The sequence below is a fragment of the Marmota flaviventris genome, chromosome 5 (genome assembly GCF_047511675.1).
Source record: "Marmota flaviventris isolate mMarFla1 chromosome 5, mMarFla1.hap1, whole genome shotgun sequence".
Taxonomy (NCBI): Eukaryota; Metazoa; Chordata; class Mammalia; order Rodentia; family Sciuridae; genus Marmota; species Marmota flaviventris.
The window spans coordinates 144609329-144632871 of NC_092502.1; the positions used below are offsets into that span (position 1 = coordinate 144609329).

Consider the following 23543-nt stretch of genomic DNA (forward strand, 5'->3'; position numbering starts at 1 on the left):
TTCCTCTGATGGGGACAATTATTTCCAACCTGCAACATGAACAATTCCCTCTTAATTGCCTAGGGAAGAGTGATAAAAGTGCTAAGTATATTCATCAGGGTCATCTGAGAAGACTACTTTGTGGTGTATTCTTCTGAGCCCTGAGTCATCCAGTATTGTTGGTGTAGCTGTGTAACCAATACATTTTTTTAAAAAAAAAAAAAAAAACAGCATGTAGAACCCTCAACTTTAATGTTCGTTATACCCATAAAAATTCCAGCTCAGTTATAAATCTTTCTCAAAGTAAAGCTGTTCTATTCATCTGTTTACTTAGTTTCAAACAGCAGGAAGCCTGCAAAGGTGGAGAAACGCTGGTGGTCCCCGTGAAGGGCACCATTGCCCATTCTCAGCCAAACCTCATCCCCTTTGGCCAGCTTCAGCACAGCATGGTTGCTGGATGTATCTGATTTCCCCTTTGTTTCATAGCTGAAAAGAAAAAGAGGCACAAACTACTCAGTCTTTGCATTGCACAGACAACTCTTTACCAAAATCTAGCCTCCCTTTCTCAAATGCATTTGAATATAGTTGTGTGATACATTTTCTATGGTATGTCAGCAGAAATGGCATGTGACACTTCTAGTAAGGGCCAATAAAAGTCTCACAAACACTCCTTCTTATTCCTTATGCCTTCTGCCTATCTGAAACATTGGTGGCAATGACTAGAAGGAAGCCATATGTAGAAGTCTGGCTTCTTAAAGACTACTAGGTATAATGAGCTCTTTTGCTCTTGCCCCAGGCTGGAACACTCACCCTGGATATCTATCCTGGATGAACAAAGGAAAGAAAGTTCTGTTTGAGCCATTACATTGAGTTGTTGTTAGAGCAGTCTAACTTTCTTGAACTAATCAGAAATTGGTAGTAAAGGAAGTGGTGCTGTAACCCAACTAAAAATACATGGTCAGGCAGGGAGCTGGGAGGAGACAAATATGATGAACTGGAGAGCTGGACATAGATACCATGCTGTGGTAAGACATATGGGAAAATACAAGACAGCATGGAAGGTCTATCTAATGCCTGCTCACTAAGTAAGGGGCATGATCGGAAAAAGCCAAAACACTCTTTGCTGCCTTTAGAAGGTGTTTCTACAAAAGATGAGTTCAGACAAGAACTGACATGTTTAAAACAGAGTATGGACAGTGGAGGCCTAACAAGATTGACAAGGTCAAGTGCTTTTACACCTGGAACAGCAGAATCAAGTTGGTGTTTTCCCATTAAGAATTTTAATCGAGTCAAATAGACAGTGCTGGGATAACCTGATGGATGGAGAATATTGCTTTTCTACCCAAATCTATTAGTTTAAAAGACATCTTGGTTACTGCCATTAAATTGAGAACAAGGCAGAAGCAAGAGAAATCAAAGGAGTAATAGGCTGAAAAACTACCTGTTAAGCAAAGTGTGTTGGGTGAGATTTCTAACACATGTAACGGACTGGTAGCAAACAAAGCAAACGTCTTCTAGGTTTCTGAAGAAATGTAATATCAAAGATCTGGCCAGGGCTAAAACAGGCTTGGGATACTTGATTTAGCTCTGATTTGTACCACCAGGACATAGATGGTGAAAGATCCCTTAGAAGGCCTACTCATCTTTTAGATGTAGCCAAAGAAAAATGGACAAAGAAAACCTCCCAGAGGAAAGAATTGGGGGCCAAAGAGAGAAGCAGCTAATGGATTGACTTGATAAGAAGGACTGCTCATTGCCAGATTCTGGACTTGAAGCTTGATACATGAACTGTGGCTGATGTTCTCTCCCTAGGGGGGATAGAGATGGGGAGATGTGTACTCTACATGTAGAAAGAAGGGCTCAGCAGACATTTGGAAGCCATACGGCAGAGGAAGCTAGATGTTAAGCAAAATTCACCCTCCCCTTCCCCATAAGACCTGCATTATATTTCCTTGCTGCCTTTGCATTGGTTGGGTTAGGAACAATGTGATTAAGTTCCCTGAACAGAAATGCCCTGTGCATAAGAATTTCCACAAGCTTGTTGTTCTTTCTTCCTTCTGACTCTGAAAATAACAATGACCATGAGAATTTAGAAGTCAGTTTTATAGATGGAAGAACTGCTTTTGTCAGCCTGAATCCATCAAAAAACAGAAGGGTAAAAAAAACCTTGCCCAACCATAGTTGCCTCTTCTACCTTTTCTACCACCCTCCTCCTTCTCCAACCTGTAACCCTTGTCTTGAACTGATCAAGAAAAACAGAATTCTAGCATGTTTGAGGCACTATAATCTGACTTAGACCACAGTATAATTCTTACAGCAAGTTCACCTACTCTAACTCATCTTTTCCTCTTTTGGCACTCCAAATACATCTTTTCATTCAGGCCAGACTCCAGAAGGAAACAGAAATCATCACAAGTCACCAGAAATAACATGTGATAAATAATAGCCACAAAGTTTTTCATAGATAACTCTTAGCCTATTTAGCTATAGGAAACAAGTTGGCTCTCTGCCTCTCTCCTACATCCTAAGCTAACATCAGAGCAAAGTATATTTGTTTTGGAAATATTTTCTCCCAAGCATAACTAGGACCAGGTTGCTGGGCTAAATATCACAAGAGCAGCACAGTCCAAATAAAGGGACCTACTCCCAACTCTCTCCACCTGCCAGTGTGGGTGATGGTGGAGAAGGTCATCAATAGGACTGTTTCTGAAAAAGGGGACAGGAGAATATGTAATCCCAGTGACTCAGGAGGCTGAGGCAAGAGGATTGCAAGGTCAAAGCCAGCCTCAGCAATGGTGAGGCACTGAGCAATTCAATGAGAACCCGTCTCTAAATAAAATCCAAAATAGGGCTGAGGATGTGGCTCAGTGGTTGAGTGCTCCTGAGTTCAATCCATGATAACCACCACCACCACCCCACCAAAAAAAAATAGAGAAGGAGAAGGAGAAAAAGAAGAAAGGGAGGAAGTGGAGGAGGAGGCAGAGGAGGAGAAGGAAGAGGAGAAAGAAGAAGGAAAAGAAGAGGAAGGAAAACTCCTTTCTATAGGAAAAAGAGAGAGAAAGAAAAAAAACTAAAAAGTTAAGGAAAAATTCAAATGATTGGTTATGGGAAGTGTTGTTAGTAATGACATCAAGATTTCTCACCAACCTACTGATGCTCAATTCATCAGATTTATTTCTTCTCAAATAGTAACAGTAATCTGACCATATATTGGAGCACAGGAGCTCTTTTTGAGACAGGGGCCACATTAGGCTCTACTGGTTCCTACATGCTTATCTGCTATTGGACTTCCTTTGTGCAAACTATGGCAGCCTGGATGAGACCTGTAATGGAAAAGGCCACCCACCTATACATGCTGAAGACGGTATTGCCATTGTGCATAAGGTACACATACACTTCCTCAACGTCCTCATGCTTCATCATGCTGAAGGTGAAGAAATACACACCTGAAAGACGCAGGTAGTCATCCATGGTTATGTTAACATGTTAATATGGGGGACCCAATGATGGTTTGGAGATATATCAAAGGATATGTAGTATGTAGCTTCTTTTGACCTTTATTCGCATGAATGTCCCTTTATCTGCTCACCTTCAAAGTGTGTTAGATGTTTTTGAGACTTTCTCTAAAGTTGTATATACTTAATAAGATTACAAAGCATAATCTTACACTGCATATCTCTAATAAGATTACAAATATATAAGGAAAGGAGTCTACCTTACTCTAACTGTACCTCACTGTTTTGTTACCTGACAAAAGGCCTAGTGTGAAGTCCCTGCCATATCTAGATAAGAAATTATTAGCATCTACACAGGACTCATTGGTAAGGTACAGAGAGTCCTCAGTATGAGCACATGCTGCTCCTTGACCTAAGAAAATAAGCTAGGCATGAAATTGCAAAGGACAACTGTACTTGCCAAATGTTAGCCAAAGATAGTTGAAGCATCATATAAATGTTTAATAGTTCTACAGAAATTATTCTGGTAATTGCTCATGTTATTCACAGTAAATCATTGAATTTGTGTATAATGAATAGAAAAATACCTATTATAAATAAATTAAATATCTATTTAGCCAACACAACCTTGCTACCAAAAGTCTTATCTTAATTTGAAAAAGACCAACATAATTTAGTTGTAACCAAATTTGGGTGGAGGGGGATTGCCTTCTTTTCCCCCCCTTCTGTAATCGCAAAATCAGCCTTCTCTGTTTGATCACTCCCAAAGTTGAAAAAAGATAAAAAGATCATTTTGTAATACCTTTGATGAGGTTTAAACAGTAAAGTGTGCAAAGCAAATTCTAAGTTATTAAATCTTTGGGCTTTATTATAAATTCACTGAACTTAATTGAAGCATTGTTGGCATTATCTAGGCACTGATATAATCTGTTACAGACAGTATTTAAAGATGTGTTTTCTTACAAGATCCTAGAAATCCTAATGGAAAGCAATTTAGTATTACCTAATATACTCTAAATCCCAAGATAGAAAATATGTTCATTGAATAATAAAGAAAAATCCAATGGGCTAAAAGGAAAATCTTCCTACTCCAAAACTGTCTTGGATTTGGGAGTGCACTTTGGAAAGGTGAATGAATATAAGTCATCAAGTTTTTATTGATTCCCATATTAAATATTTTTAACTAGTGGCTTTATAAGAGGAAAACCCCAGAAACATCTGAAAAAGCAAAAGCAAAATAGCACTGAACTGTTCTATTTCTTTTACAAAAATGTAAATAAGATAGAAGATGTAAGTGTGCCATGTTGATCCATCTGATTCTGAGTCAAGTAGAACCCAATAGAGAAATATGGTCATGCTATGTTTAGTGCCAGGAATGCATATCCAATGTTCTGTGAACAGAGGAAATGGAATAAAGATCAGCCATACCCATTAGTATGCCTAGAGATTGGCTCACAGAAGAAAAGTAAAGATAAGAAAAAATTAAAGGACTTCAAGTCGTTTATATGTGTTCATTTTTTAACATTTTACATTTAGGTATGCATGCATGCACGCACACACAGCGATAATTGTTAATGCCTCTAGAAAATAAAGTTGGAATCAAAATGACAGGAAAATATATTAGTCTTTCTTAAAAAATGATGAGTACTATTAAAAAATAGATTGCAGAAACATTTGAGAAAGAGCAGACTGAAAAACCAGATGGTGACTAATGAAAATCCCTAGAATTGGAAATACAGAAGTGAATATATTTTATACCTCCATGTGACTTTTTCTGCAAGGATAGGTTCTGGCACCAGAGGTAATATATTTGCACCATGTTTTTCCGGTGGGCAGAAGGGACTGTCTCCCCGGCACCTTCTGTAATTGCAAAATCAGCCTTCTCTATTTGATCACTCCCAAAGTTGAGAAAGATAAAAAGATCATTTTGTAATACCTTTGGTGAGGTTTAAACAATAAAACGTGGGAGCCAAAAAATGAACGTTATTGTCAAAACCATGTGAAGCAAAGAGAATTCTAAGATACTAAATCCTTGGCCTTTATTATAAAGCCACTGAACTTAATTGAACCATTGTTGGCATTATCTGGGCACTGGTACAGACATATAATCTGGTACAGACAGTATTTAACAAATTCATTACAGGAAAATTATAGCATAAACTTTCAGAGCAGAAAATCACATACAGCTGAAATAAAAGAAAAAAATTGCTCTATCATTTCATACATTAGTTCATTTCTGACTTAAACTGCATAGGATAATAGACAAGGCACACATTTAAAGCTTTTGTGATAAACCTAACATGACCATTGCATCCATCAAGATTTTCTTGCTTTTTCTTCTGGATACTATAGAAAGAAGAAGAAATGAACAACAAGAAAACGAAAACCTTGCCATTTTCTGCAAAACTAGGATACTGGGAAAAAAAATCAATAAACTTCAAAATAGCTGTAAGTGCTGCCAAATGCAATTGAGGGCAGACAGTGACATGCTGGCAGTGTGGGGGCTGGGCAGGAGCTCTAGGTGACAGAAGATCTCAAACCTACCAGGAAAAATACACTCCTTGGTAGAGAAGAGCTATTTTGAAGTGCAGATACTGAAAAGAAGCTCCTGTGGGCAGAGCTAAGATGAAGCACAAGATTGTGTCTTGAGGGAAGTTTGCTAGAAAAAGAATATCTCAAAATCTGCCAGCAAAAATAAGGCTCCTAAAGGAAAGGAACTGGCAAATACAAGGCTGTTTTCAGAAACCCTCCTGGGGAAGTCTGGGGAGGCAGGGGAAATGTGGCCACATAAGAAAAACACACAGAGCAGTCATACTTAAAAGAATTAGGTAGTCCCTTGGCAGCAGGAGAGGGAGCCATTGAGATCCTCAGCCCAGAGGGCTGCTGGGGTACCCCCCTTTCCTCCAAAAACAGCGGCATATTACTTACTGATCTAGGAAAATCCAACTCAGTCAGTTATTATCAACTAGTTTTAAAAAGTAGTAAAGAACATCAAGAATTACCCAATAGGTGAATAATACCAAGAAGAAATATTGTCGTTATATAATAAATGAAAAATGTAGCTAAATAATTCACCATGAGTTTAAAATACATGAATGAATGCCACTGTGAAAGAAGGCTATAAAACAGGATGCAAAAGCTCATGGTACAAATGGGCAGCTAAGGGGAGCAATTAAAAACTGGGGCATCAGGAGAGTCTCCTGAAATCTGAATCGAGTCTGTAACTTAGTCATAGTGTTATACCTGGGCCTGTTTCTTCATTTTAGTCATTGAGCGTTGGTTATGTAAAATGTTAATGCTTGGGGAAGCTAATTAAAGAACATATGAAAACTTTGTAACATTTTTCTAACTTCTATAAATCTAAAGTATTTCAAAAATTTTTTTAAAAGATTTTTTAAAACAATTTTTTTTTAATCCATCGATTGTCCAGACATTTTGAAGGCAACTTTGTTGATGACACCATGGAGAAACAAGTCCTTCCTATTTGACAATAGAAAAATATTAATACAACCCTACAGAGAGTGATTTGGTAAAACTGGCCAAACTTAAAGATGTAATTCCTCTCTAACCAGCAATTATATTCTTGGTAGTTTAGCCTACAAACATATCTATATGTGTTCACTTATAAAGTGGTATAGTCAAAGTTAATTCACTGAAGCTTTGCTTTTAATAACAAAGACTAGAAATAATCCAAATGTTCAGCAATACACAAATGGTTAGACACATGTTTACACATTCAGCTTTAGGAAAGAATGAAGTAATGATATGAATAGTTTTCTAAAATGTATTGCTAGTTGTTAAAAAGCAGAGAATAGCCAGAATAGAGAGTATGTTAGCTTTTATGTAAAAAGGAGAGAAAATGTATTTGTGTGTGTTGACATAAATTGTTTCTACTCTTAAAATATGTTCTTACCTACCCAAATTTTTATTTAAAAAATTGGATCAGGCACTACTTGGGGTAGTGGAAAAGGGAGGACACAGATATAAAATGCTTAAACTATGAGAATTATGTTCTAAGGATTTTTATAATCAAGGTAACTATACCCTTGTAGCAATTATTTGTTCCAGTTCAAATCAGGGTAAATAACCTTAACAACCATGGTCACAATTTGTAAAAAAGAAAAAAAAAAAGTCTCTTGAGATTGAACTCATTTACTTTGAAATTAAAAAGACACCCATACAAACTGCTTGTTTTAACTTGAATAGAATTTTTTACTGTCTTAGTGGCTTTCTCTCTTTATTCCCAACCTCTTCATCCTTCCTTCCTTCCTTCAATCCTCCCTCCTTCCTCTTTTCCCCTCCATCCTTCTTCCCATCTTCTTTCTCCTCTTCCATTCTTCATTCCCTCTTTCCCTCCCTTCCTTTCATCCCTCTTTCCTCTCTCCATACATTCTCTTTCCTTCTCTTTCTTAATTTCTAGACTAATCCAATTATTCATTTACTTTTATATCTCACCTGATACAGGGGCCCCAAATCTACCGGTCATGACATCAAAGAAGTTTCCAATGTTGGTCTCAACACTGCTGAAGATAATTCCACTGTTCTGATTGCTGAAGTGAGTGGCCAGAGAAGCCATGAATGCAATCTAAAAAAGAAGTTGGTGGTCAAATCTTAGGCAATTTTTCTTAAAGAAATTAAGCTTTTATTTAGTTTACATTTATTACAAAATAGTTTGCAAGGGCAAGATTGGCTATATCTTAAGCATCAATCTATGGAGAAATAAATACATAAACGATGGTGATTTCTAACATTTTATACTATTCGGTCTAGAATAACAATACACATCAACATTTCTGAATCTACGATTCAAAGAACATTAATCTTTAAAATACTTTTGAAATATTAAACAGTGGGAAAATTTCGATGAAATTCTCAGATTGTACCTATTAAATACAAATCAGCATATTAAAAGATCTGAGAAATCCTGCATTCAGACAACTTTTAAATTTGCTAGGCCTACACTAATTTTCTCCAAAAGATATTTATCATTTTCTTATGAAATAAATTCTTTGAATACACTCTTTGATATTCCTTGATGTTGACATAAATGTACATATATAATGAGGCAATGTAGTTAATATATTATTTAATTTAAAAGTAAGCAACACAATATGGTCACAACTTGATACCAGACTTTGTTTAGCCTGTCTGTAGGTAGGGTAGCTGTGTGAGCAAATTGAGGAAAATATCTGCAAGGATGTTTACAAAATTATTATTGGCAGGGCTCACTGTGCAGAAGTTTCATGGAAATTTTTTTGTTTCTTAAATACAACTATAATTTTTTGCATGAGCGTGTATTCATTTAATATTCAGAAAAAGATACATTTTAAAGATATATAATTGCATTTATTTATACAAAGAGATGTTCAAGAAATATTTCCATTCATGAAATAAACTAATACCCTGTGTTCTTATCATATTTAAAAGTAATGTGCCTAAGTAAGATATAAAAAGTTATGAAATGATATGTCAGCAGTCATCATCTCTGGGCATGTTGTATTTTATGCATAGCTGTTTCTCATTTTTTTTAAATAATGAAAAGTTATTACATAAACCATCTTTAAATGGCAGGAAGAAAGTTTTCAGTTACTCAAAATATAGAATAATAATTTAATAAGCTAGAAAACTGAATAATAAAAAATCAAAAATTTCTGGGCATGGTTTTACATTTTAAAATTCAGGTTAAAGGAAAAAATTAAGATTTAGGAGACCCACAGAAGTCATTTAATTCCAGCAACCATTTCTGGGACTGGTTACAAATGATTTATGTGTAATATTTTATGGAACTTTGAATGCTTCAGCTCAATGTGTAAAAGATCAGTGAAAATAATTAACTTGTTAACCTGCCACCAATAGGCACCGTAAGTTTAGGAACAGAACTACCTACTTGAAGCCAAAGACATGAGGTTGAATTTTAGCTTTATTAGTTGTAACTAAGTAACCTGGCACGTCATTGAGTCAAACGAGCCTTAAATTTCTGTCTTACTTAGGTGAAGAATGAGGCATTATTACTCCTCTTCTTCCACCTACTGCTATTACTGTCGTTGCCACTGCCCATGTTAAGAGACAAGATTAAAGTTCAAAATACAAAATATTAGTAGCTAAAAGAACCTTAGGACAATGCCACCCATCAAGAAATTCTTTTGGCTTGAAATGACTGTTGGAGAATGCAATTTGAAAGTTAATGCTAATTCTTTGTCCAAATGGGTCAGGGCCCATGAGATTAATAATTATTTTTTTTAACTTGATAAGATTCTCTGTCCTCAAACAATAAAAATTCCCCTCTTACACAATTTGCTTAAGACCAGTCTTCCTTCTTCTGTAAAACACATGAAAGTAGTTCTTCCAAAAGACTGTACTTTGGTGTTAGCATGAAATAGTTGATGGAGAGAATTTAATGATTTCCTAGATTTTCTCCATTAACCCATCTTGTCCATTGTCCCAGATGTGGAACACCTATTAAAACTTAAATACAGTATATAATATAGCTATATAATTATTTGGTAATGATTCAATTATAATATGGTAATTATATTAATGTTAACTAATATAATAACATATATACAAGCTCTATATTATTACTTCCAACCTATTTTAACGTACTTGTGTGTTGATTTCATCTAAATATTCACAAAATTAAAAACTTGGGACTTAATGGATTAAAGCCCCTTAGCTATGATCTAACATTCATACACTGTGTGTTATAGTTTCTAGCTTTGAGATATTTATAGCCTCTTAGTAACCAACTCAACCTGGCTAGGTGGCAGTTCTCTCCTTTTATTTATTTATCTAGTAAATTATAGTGGCATATGAATCCCATGTTGCTGTAATTATTGGACGACATTCATTAAAAAGTTACCCCCCCCAAAAAAAAAAACCACAGAAAGTAGTTATAGTGACATGTAGGACCTCTTATTTTACGCTTGAAAAACTAAGACCCAGATAAAGGATGTAGCTTATCCAAGGTCAAACACCTCCACGTATGCCCAAATAAAGGCAAAGTGTTCCTCAATTGATATTTCATACAAGAATTGCTTTTCATTCTAGTTCTTTAAAAGTCTGTCATGTTACAGAATTTTTTCCCAAATACTTAAGCCACAGATTACACTTTGGGAGGACATATTAACCAGAAAAAAACTTTAACCAAAAAAACAAACAAACAAACAGACAAAAACAAACACAAACAAACAGAAACTAGTTGACAGAAGTCCCTAGAAGAATTAATTTTAAAATATTAGCAAAAAAAAACCTAATTTAGTAATTTTTCTTGATGATATAACTTCACACTTAAAAATTTTAGATGTTGCTGACAAGAATTTTAATGATTATTTAAAAGGGAAACAAAGAATATATCAATTGGTACTTGAGCTTGGGAAAATTACAAGCTCATAAATGGATTAAAGAAACTTTATGCGGAAATGAAATGAACATGATAGGGTCTGGAAAACTATGAATGAATTACTCAAAAATAAAATGTCCCTAGTGAAAACAAGATACTGATGGGAAAAGTTAAAACAAAAAACAAAAAACTGAGCTACAAAATCTGAGTTGATAAAAAGAACAATGTTAATATTCATGTATGTGATTTAAATATGTAAATGCAGCAAAATCAATAAATATAATATTATAAGTATGCATTTAGCCATTCCATTTTCATGTTTAAAAGTTCATACATTCAAATAGGTTAAAACTCTTTTTATTGAACCTATCTTCTCATCTGGAAAACAGGAGATGAATTTATATTCAGGGTTGCTTTGTATTGGATTCTACAAGGAAATTGGATTTCACTCTTCATCGATTTCTCTCCTCCCTGGGAATGATCCCCAAATCCTTTGGACAAGATAGGCCTTGAGCAAACATCCTGTATGTAGATGAACAAATTCAGACTAGATTCACTCAAGATTGGTGAAGGCTTGAAGAAGCACTCCAACCCTCCGACCCTGGGTCCCGGTGGTCAGACAGGCTTGGTCCCCTGGAAATGTGCAGAAGGTGGTTTACCTGCAGTTCTGGTGGAACCCCGGGATAGCCCTTCTCTCCTTTGGGGCCATGCTGTCCTCGCTCCCCTCGAGGTCCCAGGTCACCTTTGTCTCCTTTCTCACCTTTGGCACCTTCATGGCCAGTGGCTCCATTATTTCCATTGTTTCCATGGTTTCCTTAAACAACCAGACATCATCACATGCAGAAACCCTCTCCCTCATACTGACCATTTATTTTTAGACAAACAGATCCTTCCTTCAAAAACATCCAAACTCTATTTAAAAGGGGACCTTTTGAAATAAGCCCCAATACAGCCAGGGGTATCATCAAATGGGACCTCTTTTACTGGGCTTTGAAACTGCCTTACATATTGTCAGGCACCAAAATCTGTTTTTCTTAAGCCTTGAATGAAAAATTATGTAGGAGATGGTTTATCACATTATCACTTAAAATAGCAAGCATTAGAAACCACCAAGATATCCATCAATACTATAAGGACTACATTTTAAAATGGAAAAATTTAGTACCTGATATTAAACAGTCATTAAAAAAAGAAATTTGAAGGAAAAAAATTAGTGGTATAATGATATTTAAGGCATTTTTAATAAAAAGATCATAAATGGATAAAAAGGTATAATACTATTTTTGTTTCAAACAATATGTATGTGCAAATTATGTCCATAGAAGAAAAAGACTAGAATAAATTATGCAAAAATATTTACACTTTTTTTTTCTGAATGAATAAAGCACAAGTGACTTGGTAACATTCTGTATATTTTTCTGTCTCTCTGAAGTTTTGTACCTAGAACTTATATCACTTTTATAACTGAGGGGAAAGTAAACTCATTTATAAACAAAAAATAATAATAATAATTTTGAAAGCAAGAATTGGATAGCAATTTCAATGCCTCACTTTGCCACTAAGAGATGGTTTCTACAGCTCCTCTTTAATTTTTTATGTTTGCTGAATTGCAGGCCCATTTGCTATTTATTTGTGTGATTACTTTAAGCAGGTATCACTGTGTCAGGCTTGCAATCCTTCCAGATGGATGAATTTTGACTGTTTATGGACTAAAGTGTTCAATGACAAAGCCATTTCCTGGTGGGAAACATTTACCCAAGGCCAGAAGAACATAGATCTGAGAAGATTACAAAAGGGTCCACACATTCCCTACTCCACATCACTGCCCCTGCTGCCTGCTGTGCCTGATAGGCAATGACATAGGTTGCAAAACAGTAATCATGGTTTTAAGTATAATATAAGGTTTTTCCATTATAAATATGGGTTCACATGAGAAGCTATCCAAATTATTTAAACATTACCATATTTGAAAATGATTAACCTCAATGGGGATAAGGTGGAGAAAACCAAGTGGATCTTGGACTTTGGCCTAATTCTGAGAGGAGGTTCTATCCCCAGGGACTGACTGGAGAGGAAGAAGACAGTAAAACCCACAGCAGGTCTGGGAGTCCTTGACAGAGGGGATCTGGGACACCCCCTCCTCACCCCGCAACAGTGTACTAGCAGTCTCCCAGAATGTCTTTGAGCCTGAGAAACCAGAGTACTGTAGTACAGAAGGCTGAGCCCCAGGTCTAGAGGGACCTGATACAGTTCTAGAATCTTCCCCATATAACAATGTGGTTCTGGAGCCCCAAAATCCTTCCAGAAGTCAAGTGTGGGATAAAATATACTAATAGCTAATACTCGGCAGGAAGAGGGAGCACTCATTGGGATTAGAAAGATGTGCAGCTCAGTGAATGATGCCATGATGGAGGTGACTATAACTTGGGCCTATGAGCCTTTTTCTCTACATGCCTCTAGTTCCTAAATCTCCTGAAAGTTAGGTGGAGTATACCGCATAAAGCATGCTGTGGCAGATATGCTAGCTTCTATGGTTTAGAGAAGTTTCCTGAAAGGCACAGGTCTTAAAGGCTTGTTCCCAGGTGAAGCACTATTTGGAGGTGGAGAAAACTTAAGAGGTGAGGTCTAGTGGGAGGTTGTATGTCACTGGGGGCATGCCCTTGAAGAGGTCTTTGGGACCCTGGTCTCTTCCTTGTCAGCTTTATCATTCCCTGGCCACCATGAGGTGAGCAGCTTTGCTCCATCACGTTCTCCCCACCATGATATATTGCCTTACCATATGTCCAAAAGCAACGGGGCCACTCAATTATGGACTAAAATTTCTAAAATCATGAGGCAAAATAAATCTTTTCTCTCTATACGTTAATTATCTTAACTGTTATAGTAACAGAAGGCTGACTAACACACTGCACTAAAAGTAGGTCTCAATTAAGAGCTAGTAGCTCTATACTTAATGCTGGCAAAGAGCCTCCCAGCCTAATAAGTCTGGTACCCCAGGGTGTCTAGAGCCTTTTGGATTTTTGTAGTGGTGTAGAGAAATAAATAGTATAGAATTTGTACTGTTTTACCTAAGCCAACCTCATAAACCCAGCTTCCCAACCCAACTCTTTCTTCTGGGTTTTCCATGCATTATCCTCTGGATCATACACCAGTGACCAGATAGTATTTAGGTTAGTGTTTAGCTTTTTTTTTTTTTTTGGTACAGTCTACAATTAGACTAGCAGCACATCTTGCTCATCCTTACCTGGAATGCCTGGAGGGCCTGGGGGCCCAGGGGGTCCTTGGTAGCCACGGAAGCCATAGTCTCCATGACAACACTTGCTGCAGTCTGGGGGCAGTCCTCCAGTTTGTGGAGGCTTAAAAAAGACAAAAAGAGAAGCTTCAGGGAAACGTATTTGTGAGCAATTAGGAATTTTAAAATATCCTCTGACATCTATCCTTAGAGTTATCCTTTCACTTCAATCAACCCACAGCTGCATTAGAAAAGATAGTATGGGGTGGGGTGTACATGTAATGGCATAGGCTCAAGGGGTAGCTTAAGCAAAGGAAAGCAACAGGAAGCCAACAGAAGATGTACTTTGGGATGGTGCATGGGTAGGATGAACAGTGTCTTTCTGCGGCTCCCTACAACAGCAAGGCAGAAATTCCTTCAGCAGCAGACTTGGAAACCCAGAAGCCTTTTCTCCCTTTCCAAATGCCCAACAGCCTCAGATGTAGGTAGACTGAGTAGATGACCCTCAAATTACAAAACTACCAAACATAGTTATCATACACTGTGTCCCTGATACTGGCAAGAGAGTTGGGTTAGAGTTCTTAGAAACTGAATTGTAAATGTTTTTTTCAAATAGCCAGAACACACTTAGAATGCCTTCAGAAATGAATAAACTAAGCAATCTTTAGTCCAATACATTTATTTATTCATTTATTTAAATTGACAAATAGAAATAGCATATAGTAGCATTTACCACACCTTGTTTTAAAATATGCATACTTCCTTGTGGATGGAGTAAGTCAAGCTAGTACATATGCATTATCTCAGATACTTTTCCTGTGATAAGAGCACTTCAAATCTACTCTCTTGGTAAGTTTCAAGAATATAATGCACTCTTATTAACTAAATATTCAATACATTTTTATTATTTACCTACATCTTGAAACAAATTTAACTTCTTTATAAAAATTTAGCATAATGTTACACTTCAATATTTAAAGTGATCATTTCACCATGTTAATCCATATTTAATGAGCACTAAATGGCTACTAAATATACTCAAGTATGACACTGAGGGAAATGCTTATTTATACAAAGAGAAATTTCTAAAATGTATGCTTACTGTGAGGAGCTAGAAATCCAGTGGGGTTGACTGGAAGAAGAGTTGGAGTTGCTTCTAAAATTTGGACTCTAATCTCAATTGGCAGCTTGCCTTTTAATTATGTCATACAAAATACTTGTGGAAACTTTCCTTGACACCAATTATAATTCAACGGTTTTTGGAAAATAGCATATTGATGTTAAGGGATTCATTTTAAAAAGGAGGGAGAGTGGGAAGGAAAAAGAGACAGGAGAAAGTGGAGGAGAAAGAGTGGGGAAGAAAGAATTTAAAATACAGTATGCTTCATTGATAGAAATCTAAGCAGTAAACTGGGTGGAGGCTTCACATTGCTGCACGCTTAGACATTCTTTTTTTTTTTTCCTTTAACAAAAAAATGAATTTGGTTTTTGTCCTCCCTTTTCTCTAAAGTTTTCCACAAAGCTTTTCAGGAAAAAATACAGAATAGCATTTGTGGTCCAAGAAGTCTCCTACCAAAGCACAGACCCCAAGAATTTAGAGATCAGGAGCTTTGATTTGGAGTAACTCCTAGCCTCGTCCTCAGTATACCAGGGCCAACCCTGGGAAGGCATAGAGTCTATGATGACCTTTTGTCAAAATGGTGGAGGGAAGAAAATGAACGAAAATTGGCCTGAGATGAAGGATTTTTGGAGATATAGAAAGTAAAAACATCACAGCTCCTCCCCACCTTCTAAACCAAGATGCAATCTGAGAAATAAGCAAGCGGTCCACATTTTCTGTATGGTTTTGCTAATGTAAAATACAGCTTATAAACCCCAGGAAATCCAGGACTCTGCCAATGATGGATTTCAGGGATGGAGAAGAGAGGAGGGGAAAAGGGAAAATCCTGAAGTGGAACCATTTGTGTAAGAGTAGAATGGAAATACTGAGATGCTCAAGAATGTCAGAACAACCACTGGACTGGAACAAGATTTCTCTTCCCAGTTCTGCATGACCCTAGAGAAATCACTGCTCCCAGACATCACTTTTCTTGTCTATTTGGGGTTGCAAGAGTTGGTCATGAATTTTGTTTCCAACTGTAAGATACAGACAAAATACTAAAGTTTTTCCCAAATAGCTCAAATAATAACTTAGAAAGTTTTTTTTTTTTTTAAATGTCTAGTATCTGGGCACTGGAGATGGGTTGCTCACTACCAGAGCTAAGTAGGATTCCTAGTGCGTGGGCAAGCTACCTGGGGCACTGTAAGAGCATAGAGCCACCAGCAATTCACTGAGAGCCTTCTGTTAGCCAGACACCTCCTGAGAAGCTTCCTCTGTCATTTCTTCACATGGCCACCTTCTGGCCTTCTGTCTTCCACAGTTCAGTCAAAGGAAACAAAGCTGGTAAGGCGGGCTCTTGAAACAAGTTAAATAGGATGTGTTGAATCTGACGTTTTCCCCTCAGAAAAGGAGAATTATGCATAGGAAGTTGCTATTCCTTCTCTTTCCTCTTAAGTTTATCACCCCCTTTCCAAAATCAGGCAAAATTTGAACACTGAAGACATCCAAATAAGCAGCAAGAGAGGAAACGGGGTATCTCTAAGAACAGTTCCACCTATTTCATGGATGGGGCCTAGAGGCAGCTCTTCAGAAGGATTACTGAGAAAGAAAGTCCAAGTTCTTCTTCAACCCAACGAAAAGGGAAAAATAAGAAAGGGAAGGGAAATGGGAAGGAGAAATGGTTGTTCAGGAAGAGGATGAGAGATCGATGACTGATCCTGACAAAGAGGCTGTGGAGAAGAAAGGCCAGGAAACCAAGATAGAGTCTGCCCAGATCTCTGCCCCCTGGAAGCCTCTGTGAACTCTGCAGCCAGTTATCTTTCTAAAACACAAATCTAATGACCTCACTGCCCTGCTATGAAAAGACAAACAATATTTTGGTAACAAAGTCTAAGCTCCATCACTCTTAGACCATCTGATTTCTTCCCCCTACCACTCCAGAGCTCCAGCCACACCCAGCTCCTCAGATGCATCCTCAAGTCTCTACACCCCCTGGCACACACAAAACTTTAATCCCTGCCGTGGCTGGCTATCCTCTTTGTGTCATCTTTTCAGATCCACTGCAGGGACCAACACTATTCCGACATTTTTTTCTCCCAATTGCCTTTTGACCTTGCTTTTCACATTGGTTTGATCGAGCTTAATGAATTAATTAATTAACAAAAAAAGGTATCCCCACTAGAGCCCTTTGGGATAGCTGGAGATAGTGTATTTATATGCCTGATGCTTGGGGGAGGAATGAATGCAGAAAGAGAAAAATTAAGAGAAAAGGACAGAAAGTTAGCCAATCCCCAAAAAACAAATGCCGAATGTCTTCTCTGACATAAGGGGGGTGGCTCAAAGTGGGGTAGGGAGGGAGAGCATGGGAGGAAGATTTTTTCTAGATAGGGAAGAGGGGTGGGAGAGAAAGGGAGGGGGAAGGGGAATAGCAAGGATGGTGGAATGTGATGGTCATCATTATACAAAGTACATGTATGAAGATGTGAATTTGGTATCAATATACTTTATATACAAACAGAGATATGAAAAATTGTGGTATATATGTGTATTAAGAATTGTGATGTAAAAAAAGAGAGAGTACATGTATAATGGCATAATTTGGCATGAACATACTTTATATACAGAGTTACGAAAAATTGTGCTGTATACGGGTAATAATGAGTATACTGCATTCCATTCTTGTCATGAATGTAAAAAATAAATAATAATAATAATAATAAAAATGAAAAAAAAATAAAATGTAGGGAAAGTAGTAAAGAACACAGTATAATACTAGATTCAGTGTGGGCATCCATATCTATTGAAAGAAGAGTTGTACTGAACACTTCCAGATTATCAGTGGCTCTCAATACCCTTAGAGATGTTGGGGGTTGGCTTGAAAGTACTTTAGAGGGCTGGGGATGTGGCTCAAGCAGTAACGCGCTTGCCTGGCATGCGTGGGGCACTGGGTTCAATCCTCAACACCATATAAAAATAAAATAAAGATGCTGTGTCCACCGAAAACTAAAAAATAATTTAAAAAAAAAAAGAAAGTACTTTAGAAACCCAGGACTAGAAGGTGGGTTGTTATTGCCCTGCTGAGTGTTGGATGCCAGGAAATAACAACTGATGAGAACTCATCATTGCCTTCTGGGGTCCCTGGGGCTCACAATGTCACCTCCAGGAAGGACACCATCCCTGTGGATGGAAAGTCCATATCAGGTCTTAGACAAAAGTTCAAATGTCTTCACCATTAAGGAAAACACAAATTAGCATTAATTGCCCCTCAGACAAAAGCTATCAGAAGAAAGGGCAATCTCTAAAAGTGGCATTTTTAGACACAATAATTTCTTCTGTGGTTCATTAAAGAAGCAATTTCTCCTTGATACCATCCCACAGAACAATTTGGGAAACTGTATTATGTGTCCACTTAGACGTGCCAGGTGAGTCCCAGATCTGTTGCTGATTCTGAGTATGATCTTTATCCAATCATATAACCAAATAATCATCCCAAACTTCTCGGTCTGTGATAGGATGGGTTTAGATTTCAACTACACACAAAAAATTCAGGGCCTATTCAATGCATAAAAACTAATAGTTCTTATAGTAAAACCTATTGGTTCAAAGATCATAGATTCTAAGTAACTCTTCCTGCCACCACCAACTCTATCTGATTTCCACGTACTGCAAACTTCGGAGGTAAATCACAATCTGTTTCTTCCCGTTCTTAGTGTTTAAATTAAATTGAGCTTCACCAATGAGCAATTCACTATGCTGAAACCTTAACTCACTCTCACGCTACCTAAAAGACTTAACAGATATTTTATTAGATGCTGAACTTATGCCTTGAGAAATAAATCAAGTCCCCTGTGGAGCAACAAATTATGCTACATACTTTGTAACTTTGTAGCCAATCTTTTTTTGGTTTTAACTCCCTGATTTAAAAAAAAAAAAAAGCCAAAGTGGCTTAGCAACTTAGAATGCTATAATCGAATGAGACTGGCCTGAAATGTCACAGTAAATTTAGAAATTAATCTTAAAAATAAAAACAAACTTTGTTTTTGGCAAACTCAAAAAGCAGCTTCTCCCTGCTGGGAAGGATTGAGTCTAACTCTCTTGGGATTAGCAGTAATTACCTACAGCAATGTGTCTATCTGCACAGATCAGTACCTTCTGCATAAACAGCAAGAAAGAAATCAATTCCCAGCAGAGCAGGAAGCAGGCTGCCCAGGGTCCCCTTTCTAATGGAGCAATGCTACAGTCACTCTCCCAGCACATCTGATTACTAGAGACTAACAGTCCCCCTTGTATCCCAGAGCAACCCAGAGAGAGACCCAGAGGCAGCTTAGCAAACTGCTCTCAAGCACAGATCCTAAGAATCTTAGCCAAAACAACAGTAGCAGTCATTAAACTTTCATATAAATCCTTAAAAGAGAATTTGGAGTACCTGGCCCCAGAACCGGGTGATCTGGGCTAGGTCATCTACCTCGGGGTGTGGTAGCTCATCTGGTCTCAGGGGTTTTAGGTCTGTAGAAGTGTTATTATCCACAGTCCCAGTTTTAGGATGGCTCCGCTCTCTCACTCTCTCCCTCCTGGAGCCGCTACGGCCAGTCTGCTGGTGGCTCTGCACTATCCTCGCCACCACTTTATTAGCTCTTCCGCTCACCTCCATGTATTCATCTTGACACAGGCAAAAAGGGAGGAAAAGCAAAGCCAACAGGTGCCAACGGACGAGCTGTCTCCGGAGCATGATTCTCAAGAGAGCCACAGAGCCTCCTTGGGAAGACGGTGGGGGCTCCAGGCGCCTGGTCTCCTCGGGCAAATGCCAGGGCTGCAGATGAGAGCTGCAGCCGGCGGGGTGGTTTTATACTTTGGTGTGTAATAAATAAGGCTGCAGGCATGCCAGAGTGACAGCAGCCCTCCTCCCCAGGCAGAACAGCCCCCATTCATCACTTCCCACACCGCAGGCAGGAAGGATTTGTGCACACAGTTCCCAGTTGGTGGAGTTCATAAATGTCACACCTTGGCACGTTTTTGTTAAAGTGTGAAGGAAACATACACAACCAGCTGGAAACAGAGAGCGTGTGTCCAGTGGTTTGCTTTCATGATTGGACATGGAAAGGCTGTGCATTCGTGGTCTAAAATGACTTTTGGAAAAACCTACCCTTGTGCCTGCCAGGAAATTCTGGTTTAACTGCATCAATTCTGTCCGAAACGCCAGCAGGAATCCATTCAGGTCAATTGAGAGAACTCTTGCTCCCTAAATGTACAGATAGCACCTTGATCCACTGAAAGCAAGTCATTTCCCCTTCCAGATACCAGTAGCAAAAGGCAGGCAGTTGGCTGAACTGGGGAGTAAAACACTGAACTGAATTCAGGTGCAGAATCTCTGGGTTTAACAGAGGTATTGCCCCATCCTGGGCTGTACTTCCTTTTCCCTTGATTTTCCAAAAGCCAAAGTTAAGTCCTTTTTTGCCAGCCCCGTGTTAAGAAAAAATTGTCTCTGGCTTCTCTTCCTTCTGACATGTTCTTGATTAAAATATCAAAGAAACAGAAAGCATCAAATCAAATGATCTTCTCCAAACATCAAAATTGAGAGAATTATCATTTCCTTTATTTTAGTTGCAATCTTCTTTTATTAATTCTGCCCTAAGAGCAAATGGATCTTCCTAATCTCTTTGAAATAATACATGAAGAGAATTTACACAGCTCTTGTTATTAAGAATTGCTTCTATTTAAATATCATTTCATTTTGCTATTATTTATTAATTCACTGAACAAAAAGCTACTGGCCTTCACCCAAGAACAGTGCAGAGACCCCGGGACTTGAAAGAACATGAGTGGCAAGTGTCTGGTACTAGGTGGACAAGGGTGGCACTGGAAGAAAACCAAGGCTTGGAGAAGCCAGGGCTGCTGACAAAGAGACCTGTAGGGAGGGCTGCTCAGAGCTGCCCTCCTCACTCAGCAAGGGGGACTGAGAAGCTAGAGCTGCCCTGAACTAGCCAAAACACAAATGCGAGTCCTGACACTCCGCCATTTCCCAAACAGCTGCCTCCAGATTCCACACTTCCACATAGGAAGGGTCTGGGGCTGCCAACGGACTCACCATTGTTCTGCAAAACAGAACTCCCCAGGCCACAAGTACAAGGGCCTTGAGAGTCATGCTTACCCAAAGCAGCCAGTCCCAACCTAGTTCTGAGTCTGGGGGAGATGCAGGCCTGAATTTCCTCCTTGGAGGATTCTTTGAGTTCTGTGATGAGCACTGTTCAAGGCAATGGAAGCTCTGGGAAGCTCCTGGCCAACACTGACTCTTCCCGGAGATTTCATTCACACCCGTGGCATGGTACTGAAGGCAGGGGAGCACAGACAAATGGACACTAAGTGGAGGGAGCTTGGCTGTGGGCCAGAAGGAAAGCCCCGGACAGTGCCTCTGTGAGATGCTCCTCCTCAGGGAGTCCTGAAAGAAAATGTCATCAAGCACAAAATTGTTCTGAAAACTAGGTCACCTAATTCACAAGTTTTCCAAGAGCCTCCTCTGACTTGTACCATCCAGCATCTTCCACAGTGTGGACTGTCTGGCTATGCACAGCTACAAATCACTCTCTTCTGACTCCCAACCACAATGAGACTTTCCATTAGTGTGTCTCTCCTGCCATCCATTCTAGTAATTCTCAATCCTGGTTCTAAATTAAAATAAACCAGAAGCTTCTAAAAATACCAGTGCTTGGGTCCAATCCCAGACCAATGCAGTCAGAATCTCTAAGGGGCTGGGGCACCAGGAGTTTTTGCAAACTTACCCCAGATGATTCTGACATGCAGCCAGGGCTAGGAATCCCTGACCCATCCTCTCCTTGACTCAAAAGGAATAAATAATAATGTCATAACATATGGTCACTTGTCATGTGTCAGCTGAGTAATTGTCTGGTTTAGCTCACTGACTTCTCTCAGCAAACTATCATCCCCATGTTATAGATAAGGAAACAAAAGCTCAGAGAGGTAAAGTGACTTGTCTGGTGTCACACAGTTGGAAAGGGTCATCAGGATTGGGTTTTATCTGTCCTCCAAGTTTGTGCTCTCTGTGTTTCCATAGACAAACAGGAAGGTCAATTATCGGCTGATGGCAGAGAGGAGCCCAGCTTGAGAGCTGCCAGGGCCACGCCCACAGGTTCTGGAATCATAGTGTTATGGATTGAATTGTGTCCCCCACAAAAAGATGTCAAAGTCCTAACTCTAGTGCCTGTATGACCTTGTTTAGAAATAGGGTCTTCATAGGTGATCAAGTTAAGATGAAATTGTTAGGGTGGACTTTAATCCAGTACGACTATATTCTTATACAAAGGGGACACTGGACACAGAGACATCCATGCACATCATGTGGGATCAGGGCAAGGCATTTACAAACCAAGCAATGCCACAGATTGCCAGCAAACCACCAGGAGCCACGCGAGAGGCATAGAGTAGATCATTCCCTCAGAAGAAGTCAACTCTGCCGAGTTGGATCTCATACTTCTATCTCCAGAACTGTGAGGAATGAATCCCTTTCTCTAGACTGTCTCGCTTGTGGCACTTTGCTACAGCAGTCTTAGGGGGAAAGAAGAAAAACAGAGAGTATGCATAAAAACTTGAAAAAAATATTCAGATTGGAACAACAATTCTAATGTTCTGCAGCACAGAATAGGATAACTATGGTTGATAATATTTAATTGCATATTTCAAAAAAGCTAGTAGAGAGGATTTTTAATTTCCCCGACACAAAGAAATCATTAATGTTTTAGATGATGGATATGCCAATTATGCTCCTACCATTACTCTACACTGTGTGCAGGTTTTGAAATTTTACTCTGCATCCCATAAATAGGGACAATTATTGCCTATCAATTAAAATTTTATATTTTTGTTTAAACTCCAGACTCATCTTGCACATAAGATGAGAGTAGTCTGAGCTTATTGCTCAAGTTCATGGATGGTGGGTGGCAAACCTGGGTCACAGGAAAGTTCTCTGTCTCAGAACACAGATTCCTTTTACATCCCCTCAGTACTTTTCTAGCAAATGCATTTTAAACCTCGACTTACTATTAAATCTTACTTGGGGTCATCATTTCATACATGGTCCAGGATGCCCTTTGAGTATCTGATTTTCAAAAATATGCACAAGAATTGAATGTGATTCTTGCCTATGGTTTGAATGATGACAACACCCAGAATCTTTCAACTCCTGGGGAAGGATGGAGTCCCAGTTCGGCACAGCTCACTCTGGCTGTGAAAGCTCACAGTGTAAGCCTGGGGACATCAGGCTCCCCAGATGTACGAGGACTGTCACTGTTTCTTGCTTGCCTCTGTGCAGTCGTCCAGCGGGGATGTTGGCACATTACTGTGAGCAGCAGAGTGTAAATGCATATGAATATATGTGTAAAAACTCAGTTGCATGATGTAGCTTTGCAAGCCAGAGGAATATATTTG

General features: G+C 38.6%; 1 protein-coding gene across 2 annotated transcripts; it reads right to left on the reverse strand.

The window, feature by feature from the left end:
* Nucleotides 1-305: 305 nt before the first annotated feature.
* Nucleotides 306-19833, reverse strand: C1qtnf3 (C1q and TNF related 3). 2 transcript variants are annotated; one of them, XM_027936292.3, is made up of 6 exons: nucleotides 19750-19833; nucleotides 14018-14129; nucleotides 11433-11587; nucleotides 7890-8019; nucleotides 3326-3425; nucleotides 306-465 (listed from the first exon to the last, which is right to left on the reverse strand). In XM_027936292.3, the coding sequence occupies exons 1-6, from the start codon at nucleotides 19831-19833 to the stop codon at nucleotides 306-308; spliced, it is 741 nt and encodes a 246-aa protein (XP_027792093.1). The 2 variants fall into 2 exon arrangements, with proteins under 2 accessions (XP_027792093.1, XP_027792092.1); XM_027936291.3 differs by having other exon boundaries at nucleotides 19531-19833.
* Nucleotides 19834-23543: the final 3710 nt, after the last annotated feature.